The 18,831-nt window shown below is 43.6% G+C and overlaps 1 protein-coding gene across 5 annotated transcripts in view; it reads right to left on the minus strand.

The window, feature by feature from the left end:
- Positions 1 to 18,527, minus strand: part of Vav (Vav guanine nucleotide exchange factor) — a 385,659-nt gene extending 367,132 nt beyond the window's left edge. For 4 of the 5 annotated variants that reach the window (XM_068383125.1, XM_068383124.1, XM_068383126.1 and 1 more), the window contains exon 1: positions 18,255 to 18,527. In XM_068383125.1, coding sequence (XP_068239226.1) covers positions 18,255 to 18,467 — 213 coding nt within the window. In that variant the 5' untranslated portion in view covers positions 18,468 to 18,527. Of the gene's footprint in view, positions 1 to 11,609; positions 11,723 to 18,254 lie in introns of those variants that run through there. The other variant, XM_068383127.1, reaches the window with a different exon arrangement.
- Positions 18,528 to 18,831: the final 304 nt, after the last annotated feature.

Genomic DNA, 18,831 nt, shown 5'->3' on the forward strand with positions numbered 1-18,831 from the left:
AAGTTTGAGTCCCCAACTGCTGGCAAATTGGGCAGAGGTTGACTAGTAAGTTTGAGTCCCGAACTGCTGGCAAATTGGGCAGAGGTTGACTAGTAAGTTTGAGTCCCGAACTGCTGGCAAATTGGGCAGAGGTTGACTAGTAAGTTTGAGTCCCGAACTGCTGGCAAATTGGGCAGAGGTTGACTAGTAAGTTTGAGTCCCGAACTGCTGGCAAATTGCCGATGATCGGTGAATCGGTGGTCTGTGAGTTGATGTTGAGTTGGAGATCAGCAAGCTGATCATGGTCCCCCCTGGTTGGTCAGAGATGAGCATGCTGAAGATGGGCTGGTCAGAGATCAGCGAGCTGAGTTCAATGATTGAAGAAAGATGAGCTGCCCATCGGTGATCTAGTGATCAGCAAGCTGATGACTGGTTATTGACTAGCAATCGATGATTGAAATGCTAGCAATCGGAGATCGTTAGTCATTGGAGGGACTAGAGGTCAAAGATCAATGTCGAGCTGGCAATTGGCGATCTGGTGATCGGCGACTTAGTGATCAGTAAACCGTGAACTAGCCATCAGCATACAGTGATCTAGAGATCAGACTGTTGATGCTTTCCCGTTTGCTGACGGTGGTCTGTCAAGGAAAAAAAAAAAAAAAAGAAACTTCAGAAGAGACAGGAACAGAGGAATCCCCGTTTCGATTCCCCTTGTGAGATGGAATCTTCAGGATCTTGAATCCATCTGTGAAGCCTTTCTCCTCTTTTCCTGGTGGCAATGTTATGTGTTTGCAGGGAGGAATAGGGCAATGGTGAACTGTCCAAAAACTTTTATTCCTTTTATCTGCCTATTGCACGAGTGTGTCGGAGAGTACTGGAGCGATGGCGCACAGGATGATGCTGGTGCTCAATTTCTGTCTGGAGAGCAGGTAACAGATGGCTCTTAGGAAAGAGCTGGCGCATTGGATCTGCGAGCACTGGCTCTTTGGCAAGAGCTGGCACATTGGATCTGAGACCGCAACAGCGCAAGAGAGCGCAGGGAAGTGCGGAAGAGCGCTGGCGAGTAGTAAGGCACGGTGTAGTTTTGTGCATTCTCCCTAGAATGCGCCAAAGCGTGTGACTGGTTGCGCAAGGGCGGGTGCATTGGCGCGTGCGTGAGAGTACTACGTAGAGACTGCTGGCGCGCGCGTACGGAAGACCATTGGCGCGGGAGACCATCAGCGCCAGTGCGCGGGAGACCATCAGCGTCAGTGCGCGGAAGACTGTTGTCGGGTGAGCGCGCAGAAGACTGTTGACGCCCACGCGCGGAAGACTGTTAAGACCATCAGGCGCGCGCGCGAGACCATTGGCGCCAGCGCGCGGAAGACTGTTAATGCGCGAGAATAGAAAATCATCCGCATGCGCGGGAGACCATCGGCGCCGCACGCAGAAGACTGTTGGCGCGCACGCGCGAAGGTAGCGCTAGTAGGTCAGCAGGTCAGCTGGCAGGACGACCAGAAACTGGGATGAGCCCTTTCGAAGGGCAAACATCCATGATGGAGACCGTAAAGGTCCACGGAAGAGTCCAGGACTGAAGGCCAAGGACTAACAGAGACGTTAAGGTTGCGTAGGTAGATCGGTAGGTCAGCTGGCAGGACGATCAGGAACTGGGATGTGCCCTTTGGAAGGGCGAACATCCAACGGTGGGACCGTAAAAAATGTCCGCAGAAGAGTCCAGGACCGAAGTCCAAAGGACTACCAGCGGCGTAAGGATGCGTTGGTAGATCGGGAGGTCAGCTGGTCTGACGAACAGAAACTGGGATGTGCCCTTTGGAAGGGCGAACATCCACTGATGGCAACCGTGAAAGGTCCATAGAAGAGTCCAGGACCGAAGTCCATGGACTAAGTTGCAGCGCAAGGTTGCGCTGGTAGGATGATCAGGAACTGATGAAGCCCATGAGGGATGGTGGACCAGCAAGCTGGCCTTAGGAAGAGTCCAGGACCGAAGTCCACGGACTAAGTTGCGCTGGTAAGTCTGCTGGTAGGATGATCAGGAACTGATGAGCAGTGTGATCCTCCGAAGAGGTATCTCTATGAATGGCCTCTCTCGCGAACGAGAGGTGAACACTTCGTAGAAGAGACTAGAAGACGCCCATGAGGGCTGACCTTTAACATTAGCGATCCTCCGAAGAGGAGTCTCTACGAGTGGCCTCTCTCGCAAACGAGAGAGGTAAACACTTCGTAGAAGAGACTTACCAACACTGTGCTCCCCCCCTGAAGGAAGAGAAACTCAGCAAGGGGGAAGAGAAGTCTGGGCGAAGGCAGCAACAGCAGTCGGAGACGAAGAATTTATTAAGATGTGGGAAGTTCTCCCTCGGAAGGGAGAAACAACCTCATGCTTGGGGAGGAAACTTTCCCTCGGAAGGGAAGTTGTCCAACACCTGGTTAGCATTCTAAGATGATCTGAAGTGCTGGTCGTGTTGTCACGGGAGTACTTTTAAGAGAAGGGATGACGCTCATGACGACATCCTCTGAGGGACGGCAGTGACAGCAGATTCCCCAGGAATGAACAGAACAGCTCTGCTTCGTCGGCACGCTTAGTCGAACGAAGAAAAACTGCATAGTTAACTGAGAAAAAATAAAATTAATTATTTAACAGAAATTCCCTAGGGAGGAACTCCGAAGAGGAACCCCGAGGGAACAACATAAAAATAAGTATTGAGCCCTTCATTCCCTAGTCAACATCCACAGGAGAAGGGAGGAGCGGAGTAACTGTAATAAAAACAGAATTACAATTATTCAAATCAGTTAAGAATATTCACTAATAGTGAGAACCCCTGATCCTACGAAGGGAAGTGTTCCCCACAGAGAAAAGCCGAAAAATGATATTAATTATAAAATAAATTTTTGAATACAGTGAACCCTCGCTACTTCGCGGTTCGAACATCGCGGATTTTTCCCATAACCCATATATATACAGTAATATATATATATATATATGTATGCATGTATTTATGTATATATGTATGTATGTATATGTATATGTATATATATATATATATATATATATATATATATATATATATATATATATATATATATATATATATATATATATATATATCTAAAGTAGGAAGATGTGATGTAGTTCTAAGGGAAAAGTATGGGAAATGTGTCTGGGTAATAAGCAAAGCTCTACCTCCAGTTTGTTTCTTCATTATGATCAGAGATAAACGTAAACAAAACATTGGTTACCATTTTTTATCGTGCTTTTTAGCGTGTTTAGGAAACGCATGATATAAAATCCTCTTTAATATTTGTGCCTGTTTTAGTTTAGGGTACTGTAGTACATGCATTAAGTGTTCTGTACATTAAAGGGTAGTTTGTTAACAGTACTACGTACAAGGGAAGGTTTTAAAAGTCTGAATATACATGTTGAATAAATAGGTAAATATGGTGTCACTACTTCGCGGATTTTCACCTATCGCGGCCGGGTCTGGAACCTATCTACCGCGATAAACGAGGGTTCACTGTACATACAGTGAACCCTCGCTACTTCGCGGTTCGACCATCGCGGATTCACCACTTCGCGGATTTTTTCCATAACCCATATATATACAGTAATATATATATATATGTATGCATGTATTTATGTATATATGTATATATATATAGGTATGTATATATATATATATATATATATATATATATATATATATATATATATATATATATATATATATAGGTATGTATATATATATATATATATATATATATATATATATATATATATATATATATATATATATATATATATATATATATATATATATATATATATATATATATATCTAAAGTAGGAAGATGTGATGTAGTTCTAAGGGAAAAGTATGGGAAATGTGTCTGGGTAATAAGTAAAGCTCTACCTCCAGTTTGTTTCTTCATTATGATCAGAGATAAACGTAAACAAAACATTGGTTGCCATTTTTTATCGTGCTTTTTAGCGTGTTTAGGAAACGCATGATATAAAATCCCCTTTAATATTTGTGCCTGTTTTAGTTTAGGGTACTGTAGTACATGCATTAAGTGTTCTGTACATTAAAGGGTAGTTTGTTAACAGTACTACGTACAAGGGAAGGTTTTAAAAGTCTGAATATACATATTGAATAAATAGGTAAATATGGTGTCACTACTTCGCGGATTTTCACCTATCGCGGCCGGGTCTGGAACTTATCTACCGCGATAAACGAGGGTTCACTGTATACTTACCCGGTGAATATATAATAGCTGACGCCTCCGGCGGCTCGACAGAAAAACACAAAAACTCGCGAGCGATTGCTATGAAGGTTGCGGGTGTGCCCACCAGCGCCAACTATCGGCCAGATACCGCATATACATGTAAACAGCTCCAATTCTTCTCATCCCGCCGGGTCTCTATCGGGGAGGAAGGGGGGGCCTTTAATTTATACATTCACCGGGTAAGTATATTCAAAAATTTATTTTATAATTAAAATATCATTTTTAAATATTTAACTTAGCCGGTGAATATATAATAGCTGATTCACACCCATGGTGGTGGGTAGAGACCAGAGTTAATTAAGTTTACAGCGTATATGCTTAGAGTTTTTGACAGTTATATCATAACAAAACCCAAATATATATAGGTACCTGGTAAGGAAGTTGACTTAGACGATTACTCTGCCTTGTTAGTCTGTCTTCCTCACGAAGCCCAGCGATCCTCTTAGGATGCTGAAAGACTCCCAGGAGCTGAAGTATCAAGGGCTGCAACCCATACAACAGGACCTCATCAAACCCCTAATCTGGGCGCTCTCAAGAAATGACATTTGACCACCCGCCAAATCAAAAAGGATGCGAAAGGCTTCTTAGCCTTCCGTACAACCCAATTAAAAAAACATTTCAAGAGCAGATTAAAAGGATATTGGAATTAAGGGAATGTAGTGGTAGAACCCTTACCCACTACTGCACTCGCTGTAACGAATGGACCCAGTGTGTAGCAGTCCTCGTAAAGAGTCTGGACCTCTTTTAAGTAAAATGACGCGAATACCGACTTGCTTCTCCAAACGGTCGCGTCCATAATACTTGTGCAGAGATCTATTTTGCTTAAAGGCCACGGAAGTTGCTATAACTCTTACTTCGTGCGTCTTAACCTTAAGCAAGCATCGGTCTTTTTCATTCAAGTGAGAATGAGCCTCTCGTATTAAAAATCTGATAAAATATGACAAAGCATTATTTGACATAGGCAATGATGGTTTCTTAACTGAGCACCATAATGCCTCAGATCCACCTCGTAAGGACTTAGTACGAGCTAAGTAGAACTTAAGAGCTCTAACTGGACACAGCACTCTTTCAAGTTCGTTGCCTACGCTCTCTGACAGGCAAGGTATATCAAAGGACTTAGGCCAAGGACGAGAAGGCAGTTCATTTTTGGCCAGGAAACCAAGTTGAAGTGAACATGTGGCTTTTTCTGTAGAAAAGCCGATGTTCTTACTGAAGGCATGAATTTCACTGACCCTTTTAGCCGAAGCTAAGCACACTAGGAAAAGCGTCTTGAGGGTGATATCCTTCAGGGAGGCTGAATGTAATGGCTCAAACCTGTCTGACATGAAGAACCTTAGGACCACGTCTAAGTTCCATCCAGGAGTTGCAAAACGACGTTCCTTAGAGGTCTCGAAAGACTTAAGGAGATCTTGGAGATCTTTATTGTTGGAAAGATCTAAGCCTCTATGACGAAAGACCGAAGCCAACATGCTCCTGTAGCCCTTAATCGTGGGAGCTGAGAGGGAGCGAACATTTCTCAGATGTAAAAGAAAATCTGCGATTTGGGCTACAGAGGTACTGGAAGAGGACACAGATGCTGACTTGCACCAGTCTCGAAAGACTTCCCACTTCGACTGGTATACTCTGATGGTAGAAGCTCTCCTAGCTCTTGCAATCGCACTGGCTGCCTCCTTCGAAAAGCCTCGAGCTCTTGAGAGTCTCTCGATAGTCTGAAGGCAGTCAGACGAAGCGCGGGGAGGCTTTGATGAACATTCTTTACGTGGGGCTGACGTAAGAGATCTACCCTTAGAGGAAGACTTCTTGGAATGTCTACCAGCCATTGAAGTACCTCGGTGAACCACTCTCTCGCGGGCCAGAGGGGAGCAAACCACGTCAACCTTGTCCCTTCGTGAGAGGCGAACTTCTGCAGTACCTTGTTGACTATCTTGAATGGTGGGAATGCATATAAGTCCAGATGAGACCAATCCAGTAGAAACGCGTCTATGTGGATTGCTTCTGGATCTGGGACTGGTGAGCAATAGATTGGTAACCTTTTGGTCAACGAGGTGGCAAAGAGGTCTATGGTGGGTTGACCCCAAGTCGCCCAAAGACTCTTGCACACGTCCTTGTGGAGGGTCCATTCCGTGGGTATCACCTGACCCCTCCGACTGAGACAGTCTGCCAAGACGTTCAAGTCCCCCTGGATGAATCTCGTCAACAGGGATATGCCTCGATTTCTTGACCATATGAGAAGGTCCCTTGCGATCTCGTACAGCGTCAGGGAGTGTGTGCCTCCTTGCTTGGAGATGTACGCCAAAGCTGTGGTGTTGTCTGAGTTGACCTCTACCACTTTGTTTCGAAGAAAGCTTTCGAATTTCATCAAGGCCAAGTGGACTGCTAATAGCTCCTTGCCGTTGATGTGCATGCTCTTCTGACTTGAGGTCCACAGACCCGAGCATTCCCGACCGTCCAGGGTCGCACCCCAACCCAAATCCGACGCGTCTGAGAACAACACGTGGTTTGGGTTCTTGACTGCTAGGGATAGTCCCTCTCTCAGACTGATATTGCTGTCCCACCCTTTCAGGCATGCCTTTACTGGTTCGGAGACTGGGATTGATACCGTCTCTAACGTCTTGTCCTTGTTCCAGTGAGAGGCTAGATGGAACTGGAGAGGCCGAAGGTGTAGTCTCCCTAGCGAGACAAACTGCTCCAGGGATGAGAGAGTCCCTACGAGACTTATCCAACTCCTGACTGAACAAACGTTCTCTTTTCAGCATTATTTGGACTTTGAGCAGGGCTTGTTCTATTCGGGTGGCAGACGGAAAAGCCCGAAAAACTGGACTGCGAATCTCCATCCCCAAATATAGAATAGTCTGGGATGGGATCAGTTGGGACTTTTCTAGGTTGACCAAAAGTCCCAACTCCTTGGCCAGACCCAACGTCCAATGTAGATCCTGCAGACAGCGATGACTGGACGATGCTCTGAGAAGCCAGTCGTCCAAGGACAGGGCTCGAAACTGGTACACCACATTCCTGTAAACAAACCTCAGAACGGTTGGGAATCCGGGTGTATAGGAATGTGGAAGTATGCATCCTGAAGGTCGAGAGAGACCATCCAGTCTCCTTCCATTAATGCTGTCAAGACAGCTTGGTAGACTTCATCGTGAAGTTTGTCTTGACAATGAACACATTGAGCGCACTTGCCTCTTACGTACTCCTGCAGTGAACGTGGCTGCCAGATCATTGGAGCCATTCCTGATAGTCTTGTTCCTGCAGAGAATGTGGCTGTCAGATTATTGGAGCCATCCCTGATAGCCTTGTTTATGCATGACATAATTGTACAGCAAAACTTCAAACGCTCGAAAAAACTCCTAACAGGAGATGGTCTAGCTCTGAAGCCGACCATAAAATCTTGGAGCGTCTCATGGCCAGGCGCCAGAGAGAGTCTATGAGATTTGAGAAGTCTATCTGGGCAGAGGCAGGAACTCCCAAGCCGAGAACTTCTCCCGTGTCATACCAGACGCTCGCTCTATAAGCCAGTTTAAAAGGGAGGGAAAGCAAAGGCTGTCTCCCCCAAACTCCTCCTGGTGATCAACCAGTCGCCTAGCAAACGAAAAGCTCTCTTAGAAGAGCGAGAGAGCACTAGCTTAGAAAACAACGGCTTCGAAGTAGCTAGGCCTAGTGTAAACTCTGACGTTTAGGCGAACGAGGAGCAGCAGTTACAAAATGATCCGGACAAAGATCCTTAAAAATCAGCATGATTTATTTAAAGTCCATAGAGGGCTGAGCAGCTTTAGGCTCCTCTCCGTCTGACAGAGTCCACAAGGGAATATCAGTAGGAGGGGGATCAGTAACTTCCTCATCTGATGGAACCTCGTCCGGCAATTGCCGAGTCTCAAGCAAGGGAGAGACCTGCTGTGGTGGCAATGCTTGACAAGCAGAGTCCACACGCAAAGGAGCATCAGTAGCAGTCAAGGACGATACGTCATGTAACTGCTTAAAGGACTGACCAGCAACAACAACAGGTGTGGGAGGACGCTCGACGTCAACTCGAGACTGCCTTTGACTGCCTAGACTGAGCAGTCAAAACAACTCTTGACTGCGGTGCTTGACGCTCAACGTCAAAACAAGTCAACTTCGCTGGTTGGCGAACGTCCTGAACGTCAACAAGAGCAAGCGGCAGCGGCTGAACGTCCACAAGCGGCTGAGAGTCAACACGGGACTGCATCGAGTGAGGCTCTACAAAACCAGATTGACGTGACTTTGTAACGTCCAGGATCTCGATCAGCTAAGCGGCGAGGATCATCGTGAACCTGCTCAGCAGAATAGTCCTCCATAAGAGAGGCAAGCTTATTCTGCATGTCTTGCAGTACAACCCATTTAGGATCAACGGGAATGGGTGCGGTGAGAGACGAGGGTAACGTCTGTGACTGCAAAACCTTGCCTACACCAAGACTCTCGGAGCCTGTGTTACGCTTCTGTTTAGGCATCGAGCAGTCTTCCGATGACTGCACAGGGTCAGAGCTGTCCCAATGGCTACAACCAGGACACTGGACCTGTCCTGAAGGGACTGACTTTCGCTTTAAGGGTCTCGAAACCTTGCTCCACGGTTTCTTACGCGATAAGCCTTCGGATGACGAGGAGAAAACCGTCTCGCTCGTCTTATGGTAGGGGCGGTCTTGACGAGACACGCCTGAAACCATAGAGGGAACGTCTGTTCGTTGGTTAAAGCCTCTCGAACCCATAAGTCCTACGACATTACTTCTCCCTGGGGCATGGGAGCTTGCAAGAGGTCTCGGACTAGGCGAACGACAGGCACGAACAGACGAACCCTCTGTCGCAACACTGATAACACTTTGCGCAATTATCACTTTATCACTACGATTTTCTGTTTTGCACTTACTTCACTGAAATCGAATTTTTCAATAATCTCACAATAGGCATGAATAAAACTGATTTCTACCTGAAGCACGCAATTCTACCCTACATCAAAAGGTTATAATTGCGAAATAAGTCGTATAATGTAAGCACATTAATACAAGCAAAAAACAGTAAACATATATATCGAATAAAACGGAAATATATAAAGATAAAAGGATCAGTGACTGGGGAGAAGACTAAACACTAGTTCATTCAAAACTACGTTTTCAATCTCTCACCGAACAGTGCCTTGGAACGAGAATAAAAACTAAAAACGTTTTATCCTTTCTCCCCGTACAGAGACTTGGGACGAGAGTAAAAAACTGACTTGAGAACAACGTTACTCGCTTGGGACGAGAATAAAGATCGGAACGTTCTCTCTTCCTCTCTCTCTCTCCGTCTCTCTCTCTCTCTCTCTCTCTCTCTCTCTTGATTTCACACCGAAGAGAAAAGCCCACTCACCTTTCGTCAATAAACAGGTTATTTGACCAAAGGAAAAAACTGAAAGGACTAAGAAAATGAAAATTAACAAGTTCCTTTAAATTAGTATTTAAAACATTTCAGTTTGAAAGAATGAACAAAACGTCAGAATCGATTTACTCTTTCTGCAAAGTGAAACCGTGATTCTCTCTTTCTCTATCGTAATGATAGAGCGCAAACTGCGTAGCATAAATAAACCAAACGTTAGTTCATCTTTGAAACAGCACGAAGACTATTCAAAGAAAATCTTTCATAAAATATCTACTAAAAAATATTCATTTAACAAGTTTTAAATAATTTTCTCTGTAAGAGTTATTAACGATTGAAAGGGCTCAACGTTGTTTAACTTCGGTTTCCAAGTTAGGACCGCCTACTCTCGGATTAGGGGAGGAATAGGTAAGGCCGCATATAAACAAATCATTAAAATTTATCTTGATGTTTATTATAAATGGAAAGCTAATCGAAGAGGCCTAATAAAGGCGGGTGAGATATAAAATATATAGAGGAAAATCTATAATTAACAACAACAATTTATAACGTGATAAGATAATTGCTAAAAGCCTAAAACACACTTCCGTACTAAGGGAAGGGTCGGCCATTTTGAAAAGTCAAAGAAAGTCCAAAAAAAAAAACAATCCAAAGTCATCAACAATTAAATCTATCCAAAAAAGAGTTCAAGATTTAAGTTGAAGATAAAACACCTGCACTGCGAAAGCTCAAACCAAAAGGAAGTACTTCACCAAGACTGTTGAAAAACTCCAGGTTAACAGCGAGTAATGGTACGTCTTGTCGATCAGACCGACAGAGAAGAATTGGAGCTGTTTACATGTATATGCGGTATCTGGCCGATAGTTGGCGCTGGTGGGCACACCCGCAACCTTCATAGCGATCGCTCGCGAGTTTTTGTGTTTTCTGTCGAGCCGCCGGAGGCGTCAGCTATTATATATTCACCGGCTAAGTTAAATATTTAAAAATTAAAATTACAATTATAATTTCATTAAATATAATTGAGAAAAATAATCGGAAGAGCAACCTAACCCGCGCACGGGAAAGGAGTTTCCCCAATAGTACACTGTTGTTGTAAAGGTGAACGACCTCGAGAAGAGAAAGACCGTAGTCAATCTCTGAGAGGCCACATTCCCTTCGCTCAGTAATCCATGTTTCCCATAGGAAACGGTAAAAGGCGAAGACAATAGTTAAATGAAGATGGTCCAAGCGATGACGATTCCCCTGGGGCAGCCGAGTTAACAGTTACAGTATATGCAGACGGGAAGACCGATGGACCAGAGAGGGAGAGGTCGTTCCCCATGAAGTGGAACTGTGCTGGCCTTGCTAATCTACGCAAGTGTCGTTGTCGCATATGTATCACACACACAGCACAAACACTGAAAAGGAAACTTATCACATTTCTATACATACACACACACATATATATATATATATATATATATATATATATATATATATATATATATATATATATATATATATATATATATATATATATAGAACCATTAAGGATGTTTTCATATATATACATGTATAAGAAAAAGTGAATTAAAAGACAAAAATTAATGGCAGTCCAGAATAGGCGAGGAGGGATAGAAGAAACCACCGCTCTCCATCCAAGCCAAAAGTAAAGTGACTAAATCACAGGTGTGTGAACAGGAGTGGTAGCAAGCTGGCCCCCCATACACCCTCTAGCTAGCGGTGTGGATAGTTGACCCTCGCTAAATTTTACTGGCTCGTCATTTCAGCTCCCCAAAAGTATAACCCCTAATAAATAGCGTGGTTTGTATTCCAGTTACGGAAAAAACTCATATTAGGGAAAATAAAATAAAAGGTAAAATTCTTCTGTTTACAATATTCAAGGTGTGTTGATTACTATGAACACAAAACAATGGGAAACTATATGGGGTGGGGGGATGGTGGAAAGCCAATAACACTTCTCTTGTTATAAATTTTGAATTTACCTTTAATTACCTCTGCTTCCGAGTTCTAAGAATAATCCAAGCTTGGCTGTTATAAGTCTTACAATCGCTAACTCGGGAAGCTGCTAAAAAAGTAAAAGACAAAACAAACATTGCCACATACTTCTGCAAAAAAAAAAAAAAAAAAAAATTGTTGTATATATGTTATAAAACAATATGATTATGATTTTTAACGTTCTTAGGCAATAAACAAGAGCAGACAAGTTCTGGGTAAACAAATTCTTAATATTCAAGTAGTATCATGGCCAGAATTACTGTAGTTCTTTCCTTTCAGGAAGTCTCAATATTTTCAAATAACATGGGAAGCATCAACAACAGTTATGAAACAATGGTATTATTAACTGCACTCTCCTCACCAACTCTTAATCATATCTATCTGATTCATAAGGTATTCAAGTAATGTAATCAAGGTATAATTCAATTCATGAATAAAATATTTGATACTTTTGTAAGTTAACAAAACCACTTAGCCCCCTAAGGTTACAATAAAGATTAAATGGATCCGCAAAGAGATCGCAGATATGCTTCAACTAAGGGATGGGAGAATACAACCGAGGAACACTGTCAGAATCAAACAATAAAATGAGGGGATGCTCATTCCGTGCAATATAGGATACATATTTATGAAATTTCTATTTGCTGTACACTGGGAGAAAAAAAAAAAAAAAAAAAAAAAAAAAAAAGGAAGCTATAAAGTGTACAGCATGATACAAAAACACAATAACATACACATCGCAGCCTAACATGTTCCACCCCAACAGGCAAGGGTGGCTTTTATATATAACAAATATTATTTGCAAGGATAGCCAACATCTTTTCACGGCATTTCATTAGGTCTAATCGACCATTACAATCAACAATGGTAATTATAACGAGAGATAATCTAGCTTCTAGCTAACCCACTATTATCTAAGTCATTTTAATTTCTATCTGTTTATAGAAGGTTAACTCACTGCTGTTCTACCCACAACAGAATACAGAAAAAAACGTAGACTATCTGTGGTAGTTACGATATAACGCACTGTACCTATATTTCCATTTTATGTCGCCTACATTACTTCGAAAATGTCTTCAGCTAGGCAATACCAAAAGGCCCAACAGATTGCCTTTAAATTACCTCTACAGAGACATGCAGTAGAAGAAAATGACAAATTTGGAAGTAATTTGTATTTTTCCTTATGATACAAACCTTAGCTATTAATAGGGGTATCACTTTCAGCTGAAAGAACGAGCCATTAGAATTTAGCGAGGGGTAACTACCAATCCTGCTAGTTATGGGGGTTAGGTAGCTACCCCTCTCGCCCACACACCTGTGATTGAGTTTTACTTTGCTTGAAGGTAGGACTTTGAAGGGGGACAGGGTTGGCGGGCAATTATGTATGAATAGCTAAGGTTTTTATCATTAAGAAAAATACAAATTACTTCTAAATTTATCATTTGTTCCATAACTGAAATACAACCTAATGCTATTTATAGGGGTGACTAACTCGCCCATAAGGAGGGTAGACGTCCCTGCCAATCTGGCCTTACCCGGGGTACTCCATTACCTAAACAAATAAGGAGACCCTAACACCTTGCTAAGCCTCCTAAGCATGGTCTGCAGCCTACGTAAGCTGCGTGTCATGAGATACTAGCAATGTGACTGTCAAGGTAAAAGTTATTCCGAGTCTTGTAGGAATAACCGAGGAGACAGAGACATTCCCAATACCACCCCGCCAGGGTATGGGGACGCAACAGTACTGTGTAACTACATAAGGGAGCAATGGTTTACCTGTAGATCCTCTCTTGCAAAATGATGTGGTGATCACTGAAGTGCTGGAAGGGGGGGGGGGGCGACGAGAACTCCCCTGTTCAAGACCCGAAGATCGATGGCTGGATGAACAATGGGAAGGAGAGTGCTCCCACGTTGGAGAGCAATACCGTGGTAACCCGGGATCGATTGTTACTGCCCAAGAGGCAGGTCTGTTTAACGACAATCGCTGGGGAAGTGACTGAAGCGTTGCTAGTTGTGAAGGCCAGCCGATGAGCAACGAATCACGTTGAAGATGCTCACAAACAGGTGAGCGAACGCGTTCCACCCGAGAGCGACGCGATGGTTTGAAAACACTCTGGTGTGTATATGAACGCTAGTTCGATGGATGAACGAAACGCATTCCCCGAGATAGCAAAGGCTTATGCGACTCGTGGCTGATGAGGTGAATGCTGACTGATGGGTGATTACTGACGAGCAGGTGACCGCTAACAAGCAGGCAATCGCTGAAGAGCAGGAGAACACTGATGAACAGGTAAACGCTGAAAAGCAGGTGAATGCTGCAGTGTGGGCGAACGCTGGCAGTAAGGTTTACGCTGACGAGCCGGCAAACGCTGTTGAGCAGGCGATTTCCGACATGTAAGCAATTCCCGTGTAACGGTGGCATGAAAAGACGTTGAATGTGTAGGCGATTCACGTGCGAACGGTCGTTTAGGTTGATCATCGGACATCATTTGTTGTTGATGACCAGGCAATGAACGCATTGGAAGCGACATAAGCGCTTCACGAATAACCACACGCTTAGGCGGTAACCTAGAAAACGCTCGATGACGGTGGTCAGGCGATTCACGAGCAAAACGTGTTGGTGTAGAAGTAGCTCAATGTCGAACATCAGGCGATTCATGTGTTGGAAGCGATGGAGAAGACGATTCACGAGTAACCGACCACTTTAGTGGCACACGAGAAGTCGCTTCATGACGATGATCAGGCTATTCACTCTATGCTGAACGATGGTGAGTGTGATGAGCAGGAGAACGTTGGGCAAAAGCCTGTCGAGACGAGATCAGATATGGAGGCGAAGGTCGAACAGTCTCTTCCGAAGAAGAAGACTGAGGAGTGGAGGTGAAGAGACGTCTCGTGGCCGAGGGAGCAGGACCACCCTGAAGGTGAAGGGGAGGACGGGCACAGCGAGGTCGCCTGCCACTAACGAGATGATGTAGAAGTGTGTGAGCAGCAAGCGAATCGACAGCAGGCCTCCATAGAGGAGTCTCTATGTGAGACCCTTTACTCGAAAGGGAAACACTCGTCGGAGAGACATGCCTCGGAGTTTGCCCTCCCCCAAAAAGATGTTCGTCAGGGGAAGGAGCGAATACCTCAACGGGGGAAGATGGTGAAGCAGACGCAGGAGCAGCTGAAGAGCTCTCCGATACCACAACATCGACGACGGATAAGGGGTCGACAATTGAAGCCGACGCATGCTGAAGGTCGCCATCAGTGCAAAAACCGCAGCAACGCTTCTTTAAAAGGTTCACCGGGCAAACCCAACGACGGCCAAAGCTGAAACAGAGGAGAAGGAGAAATAGCCTCACTCGGGGGAAGAACCGGGGCAACCCCGCTAGGAGAAGAAGCACCGTCTCTCAAGGACCGAAGATGGCCAGGTGTTAATGGGCCTCCCCTACTACTTGACGGCCCAGGAGGAAGCCGTCCGAGTACGAGCTTCAAAGGAAGGTCAGGAGGTGGAAGAAGCAGCCTTGGGTTTCTTCTGCTTCGAAGCGCCCTTCGAAAAGGAAGAATTCCGCTTAGACTTCTTTTGGCTATGCCCATACCTTTCCCACCGGGAGAACCACTCCCGACACTCGCTACACTTATTGTTTTTGTCGCAGCGTTGCCCTCTGCAGACGGGGCAAAGGCTGTGGGGATCCGTCTGCACAGAAGACATAAATTTCCCGCAAGTGCGGCCTTTAGTTCCTGAACAAGTCCGCATGCTGAAGGAGAACACAGCTTACACTGAAAGAAAATGCACAAAAGTTATTAATGGCCATACCGCACTCCATCCAAGCCAAAAGCAAAGTGAGCGAAATCACAGGTGTGTGAGAGGGAGGGGTAGCAAGCTAACCCCCTAACTAGCAAGATGGGTAGTTAACCCTCACTAAATTTCAATGGCTCCTCCTTTCAGCTTTTGCCGAAAATATACCCCAATAAATACCGTTGATTTGTATTCCAGTTAAGGAACAAACATATGATATAATGACTATGAAGGCTCTGTAGATAGTAGAGTTCCTTTGTAGTATAGGACGAGAAAAGCAGCCCTTAAAGCTAAGTAAAGCAATCGACACAGGGAATTTTTCAGCCGTACCTTACAACTAACTGGTTTTACTTTACTGTAGCACAATATTTGTAAACGGATTTTTATCATTTTAATTAAATATATCACTAATAAAACATTAGTTTGAACTTGAAACCCTATTACCTGGTTTTCCAGTTAAGAATAACTTGGATACCTACTTTCGTAAAATACAATTTATACTAATTTTGTTTTGGTCTCCATTACATAAGACGACGCTCATGACCATTCAAAAAATTCCAGACTGGTGTTTCCTCTGAACAAATCTAGATTTCCCATTTTCAGTAATATTATTTCAGGTACCCATTAGTAACCAACTATAACTTCTTTTTTTTTTCCTTTTTTTTTGGCAGGTATCTTTTTCTTGATCAATTTCCAACCCACAGAGACCTTATAAAAGCTCCACCCCCTAAGTCACACTTTTGAAAAACTTCTTATATTCATATTTAAGAAAAAATACTTTAACAGTATCCAAAACGGGAACCAGTCACTACGGCCCTCAACCACTACGGCCCCAGTCACTCCAGCCCTAGTCACTACGGCCTGTCTCACCGTCGACCCTAGTCACTACAGCCTCCAAAGATGGTAACTTAAATATAAGAACTACAGTAGTACTTATCTCTCTCTTTCTTCTTCTTTGCTTTCTTTGTTTCTTGAGAGAGAGAGAGAGAGAGAGAGAGAGAGAGAGAGAGAGAATAAAAGCACACATATATAAACACACAAAATAATTGATTAAAAAAAAACAAATATATACCAATGTATAATTCTCTCTCTCTCTCTCTCTCTCTCTCTCTCTCTCTCTCTCTCTCCATTATTTTATTCATTAGTTTATCTTTGAGAGAGAGAGAGAGAGAGAGAGAGAGAGGGAGAGAGAGAGAGAGAGAGAGAGAGAGAATAAAAGCACACATATATAAACACACAAAATAATTAATTAAAAAAAAAAAACAAATATATACCAATCAAATCAAAAAAGAAAAAAAAAACAATAACGAATATGGGAAACAGACAATAAAAGAATAAACTAGCAGATAGATATTAAAAAAATGATCAAGAAATACAAGAAAATAAAAACAACACTTAATAATTCTATGAGTCCTGTTGACTAATGGCCTTCTCACAGCCGACTGGTTACTTATATGTTAGTACAACCTATCTTTAGAAATAATTAAACTATAAGAGAATATATATGTAAAAGCACCAAATATAAATTTACAGTCGTTGCTCCATGAATATATCTGAAATATATTTTTCTTACTATCAACATGTTTTATTGTTTAACCTTATAATGAAAAAATAATATATATATATATATATCTTTTATTTTATATTAATGCAAGGTCACCAATGAATACCAATTTTCATTAAAAAATACTCTTTCTAATGACGGCCAAAGTCACTAGGGTGGTTGGTCTGAGTTGGCCAAAGTGACTCGTGTTGGGGCCAAAGTGACTCGTGTTGGGGCCAAAGTGACTCGTGTTGGGGCCGTAGTGACTAGGGGTCAGAGGCCAAAGTGACTCGTGTTGGGGCCGTAGTGACTAGGGTCAGAGGCCAAAGTGACTCGTGTTGGGGCCGTAGTGACTAGGGTCAGAGGCCAAAGTGACTCGTGTTGGGGCCGTAGTGACTAGGGTCAGAGGCCAAAGTGACTCGTGTTGGGGCCGTAGTGACTAGGGTCAGAGGCCAAAGTGACTCGTGTTGGGGCCGTAGTGACTAGGGTCAGAGGCCAAAGTGACTGGGGCTGTACTGGTTGAGGGCAGTAGTGACTGGCAACCTCCAAAACAAGTAAACATTTCCATTTTGGAGAAAATAAGATTTATGGGTGGGTTAAACTAGGATGAGTGATGCCAGTTGGGAAACAGTGCTGAGCCTTATCGTAATGTAAGCTAAGGATAAGGTTGTCAAAAGGGAGGGGGTGATGTTGCAGGGGGCAGAGCCTCAGTGGTTCATTAAGTGACGATACTTGTTCTAGCTTAAGTTAGGTTATGTGGTGCTCACGTCTTTGCTTCCCTTTCTTGTTTTCAGTAATAACTTCTGGAAGTTCAAAACGTCTATAATTTCAAAAGTACTTGTCCCCAAATTACTTGCATCAGAACAGTTAAAAGTATCAATAAATAAAACTTATTTTGTTCTTTAAGAATATTGTATAAGGTAAATATATGTAGCCTACTACGGCCAGGCTAGCCTCGTTGGAATTTCGATATCAATCTTAACCTCTCCGAAACTAACCCCCCCCCCCCCTTGTCAGTGCAAGTTACAAGATAGGCAAAGGGCTAAACCTTCAATGTCCTAGTGAACAAGTAGTAGTACTAGTGATTGTCTAGCCAAGGTCAAGATATACATGTAAATGTTGGAGACTATGAATCGCGACTTCGTTCGACTAGTGCAGATTAATGGAACAACCTGACCATTACAAGGTCATGTGCTAAGACAAAATCATTAAACTTGTCTTATGAACACCATAACAGCATAAGACGCGGTTACCAGGACAATCCCTCGTCCCCGAGGGCATCATCATACCAGCGGGTGACGTACTGACCTGGGCATTCTGCGGCCGCTGGTTTATGGTTCGTAAATCTATGGAATCCTCGTCCAGAATGTGGAGGATTTTGCATATCATGACTCCATCCCTCAGGAATTTGCAAAGGTCTATAAGCTGAGCGTTGGCAGACCGCAGGAGATGATCGTCTCGGATCAATCGGATTTTAAAAAGCCACTCGCAACACTCACGCCAACACTCCTCCACCCCCATCGTGCAAGAGAAGCACAAGCGACCACCTCACAACACTGATCAAAAGTCACTGACGATGATGATGAAGAAGAAGAACAAGGCACCGCCGCAGAGAGAGAGAGAGAGAGAGAGAGAGAGAGAGAGAGTGAGAGAGAGAGAATTCACTATATAACGGCTATCAAGGTCAATGACGTTAAAGAGATAGAACATTATTCAATTACTTATCTAGAATTTCTTTATATTACAGATAGAGAGAGAGAGAAAGCGAGAGATAAATCTATTTGGAAGTACCGTAGCTCCGCCCTCTCCTTGGGTACCAGGGCTGGGAGACGAGGATGGGGGGGGGGGGGGGGCTGGGGGCCACCGCCGATGCTGCAGTATAGCC

This window comes from Palaemon carinicauda, chromosome 11 (assembly GCF_036898095.1).
Source record: "Palaemon carinicauda isolate YSFRI2023 chromosome 11, ASM3689809v2, whole genome shotgun sequence".
NCBI classification, from domain to species: domain Eukaryota; kingdom Metazoa; phylum Arthropoda; class Malacostraca; order Decapoda; family Palaemonidae; genus Palaemon; species Palaemon carinicauda.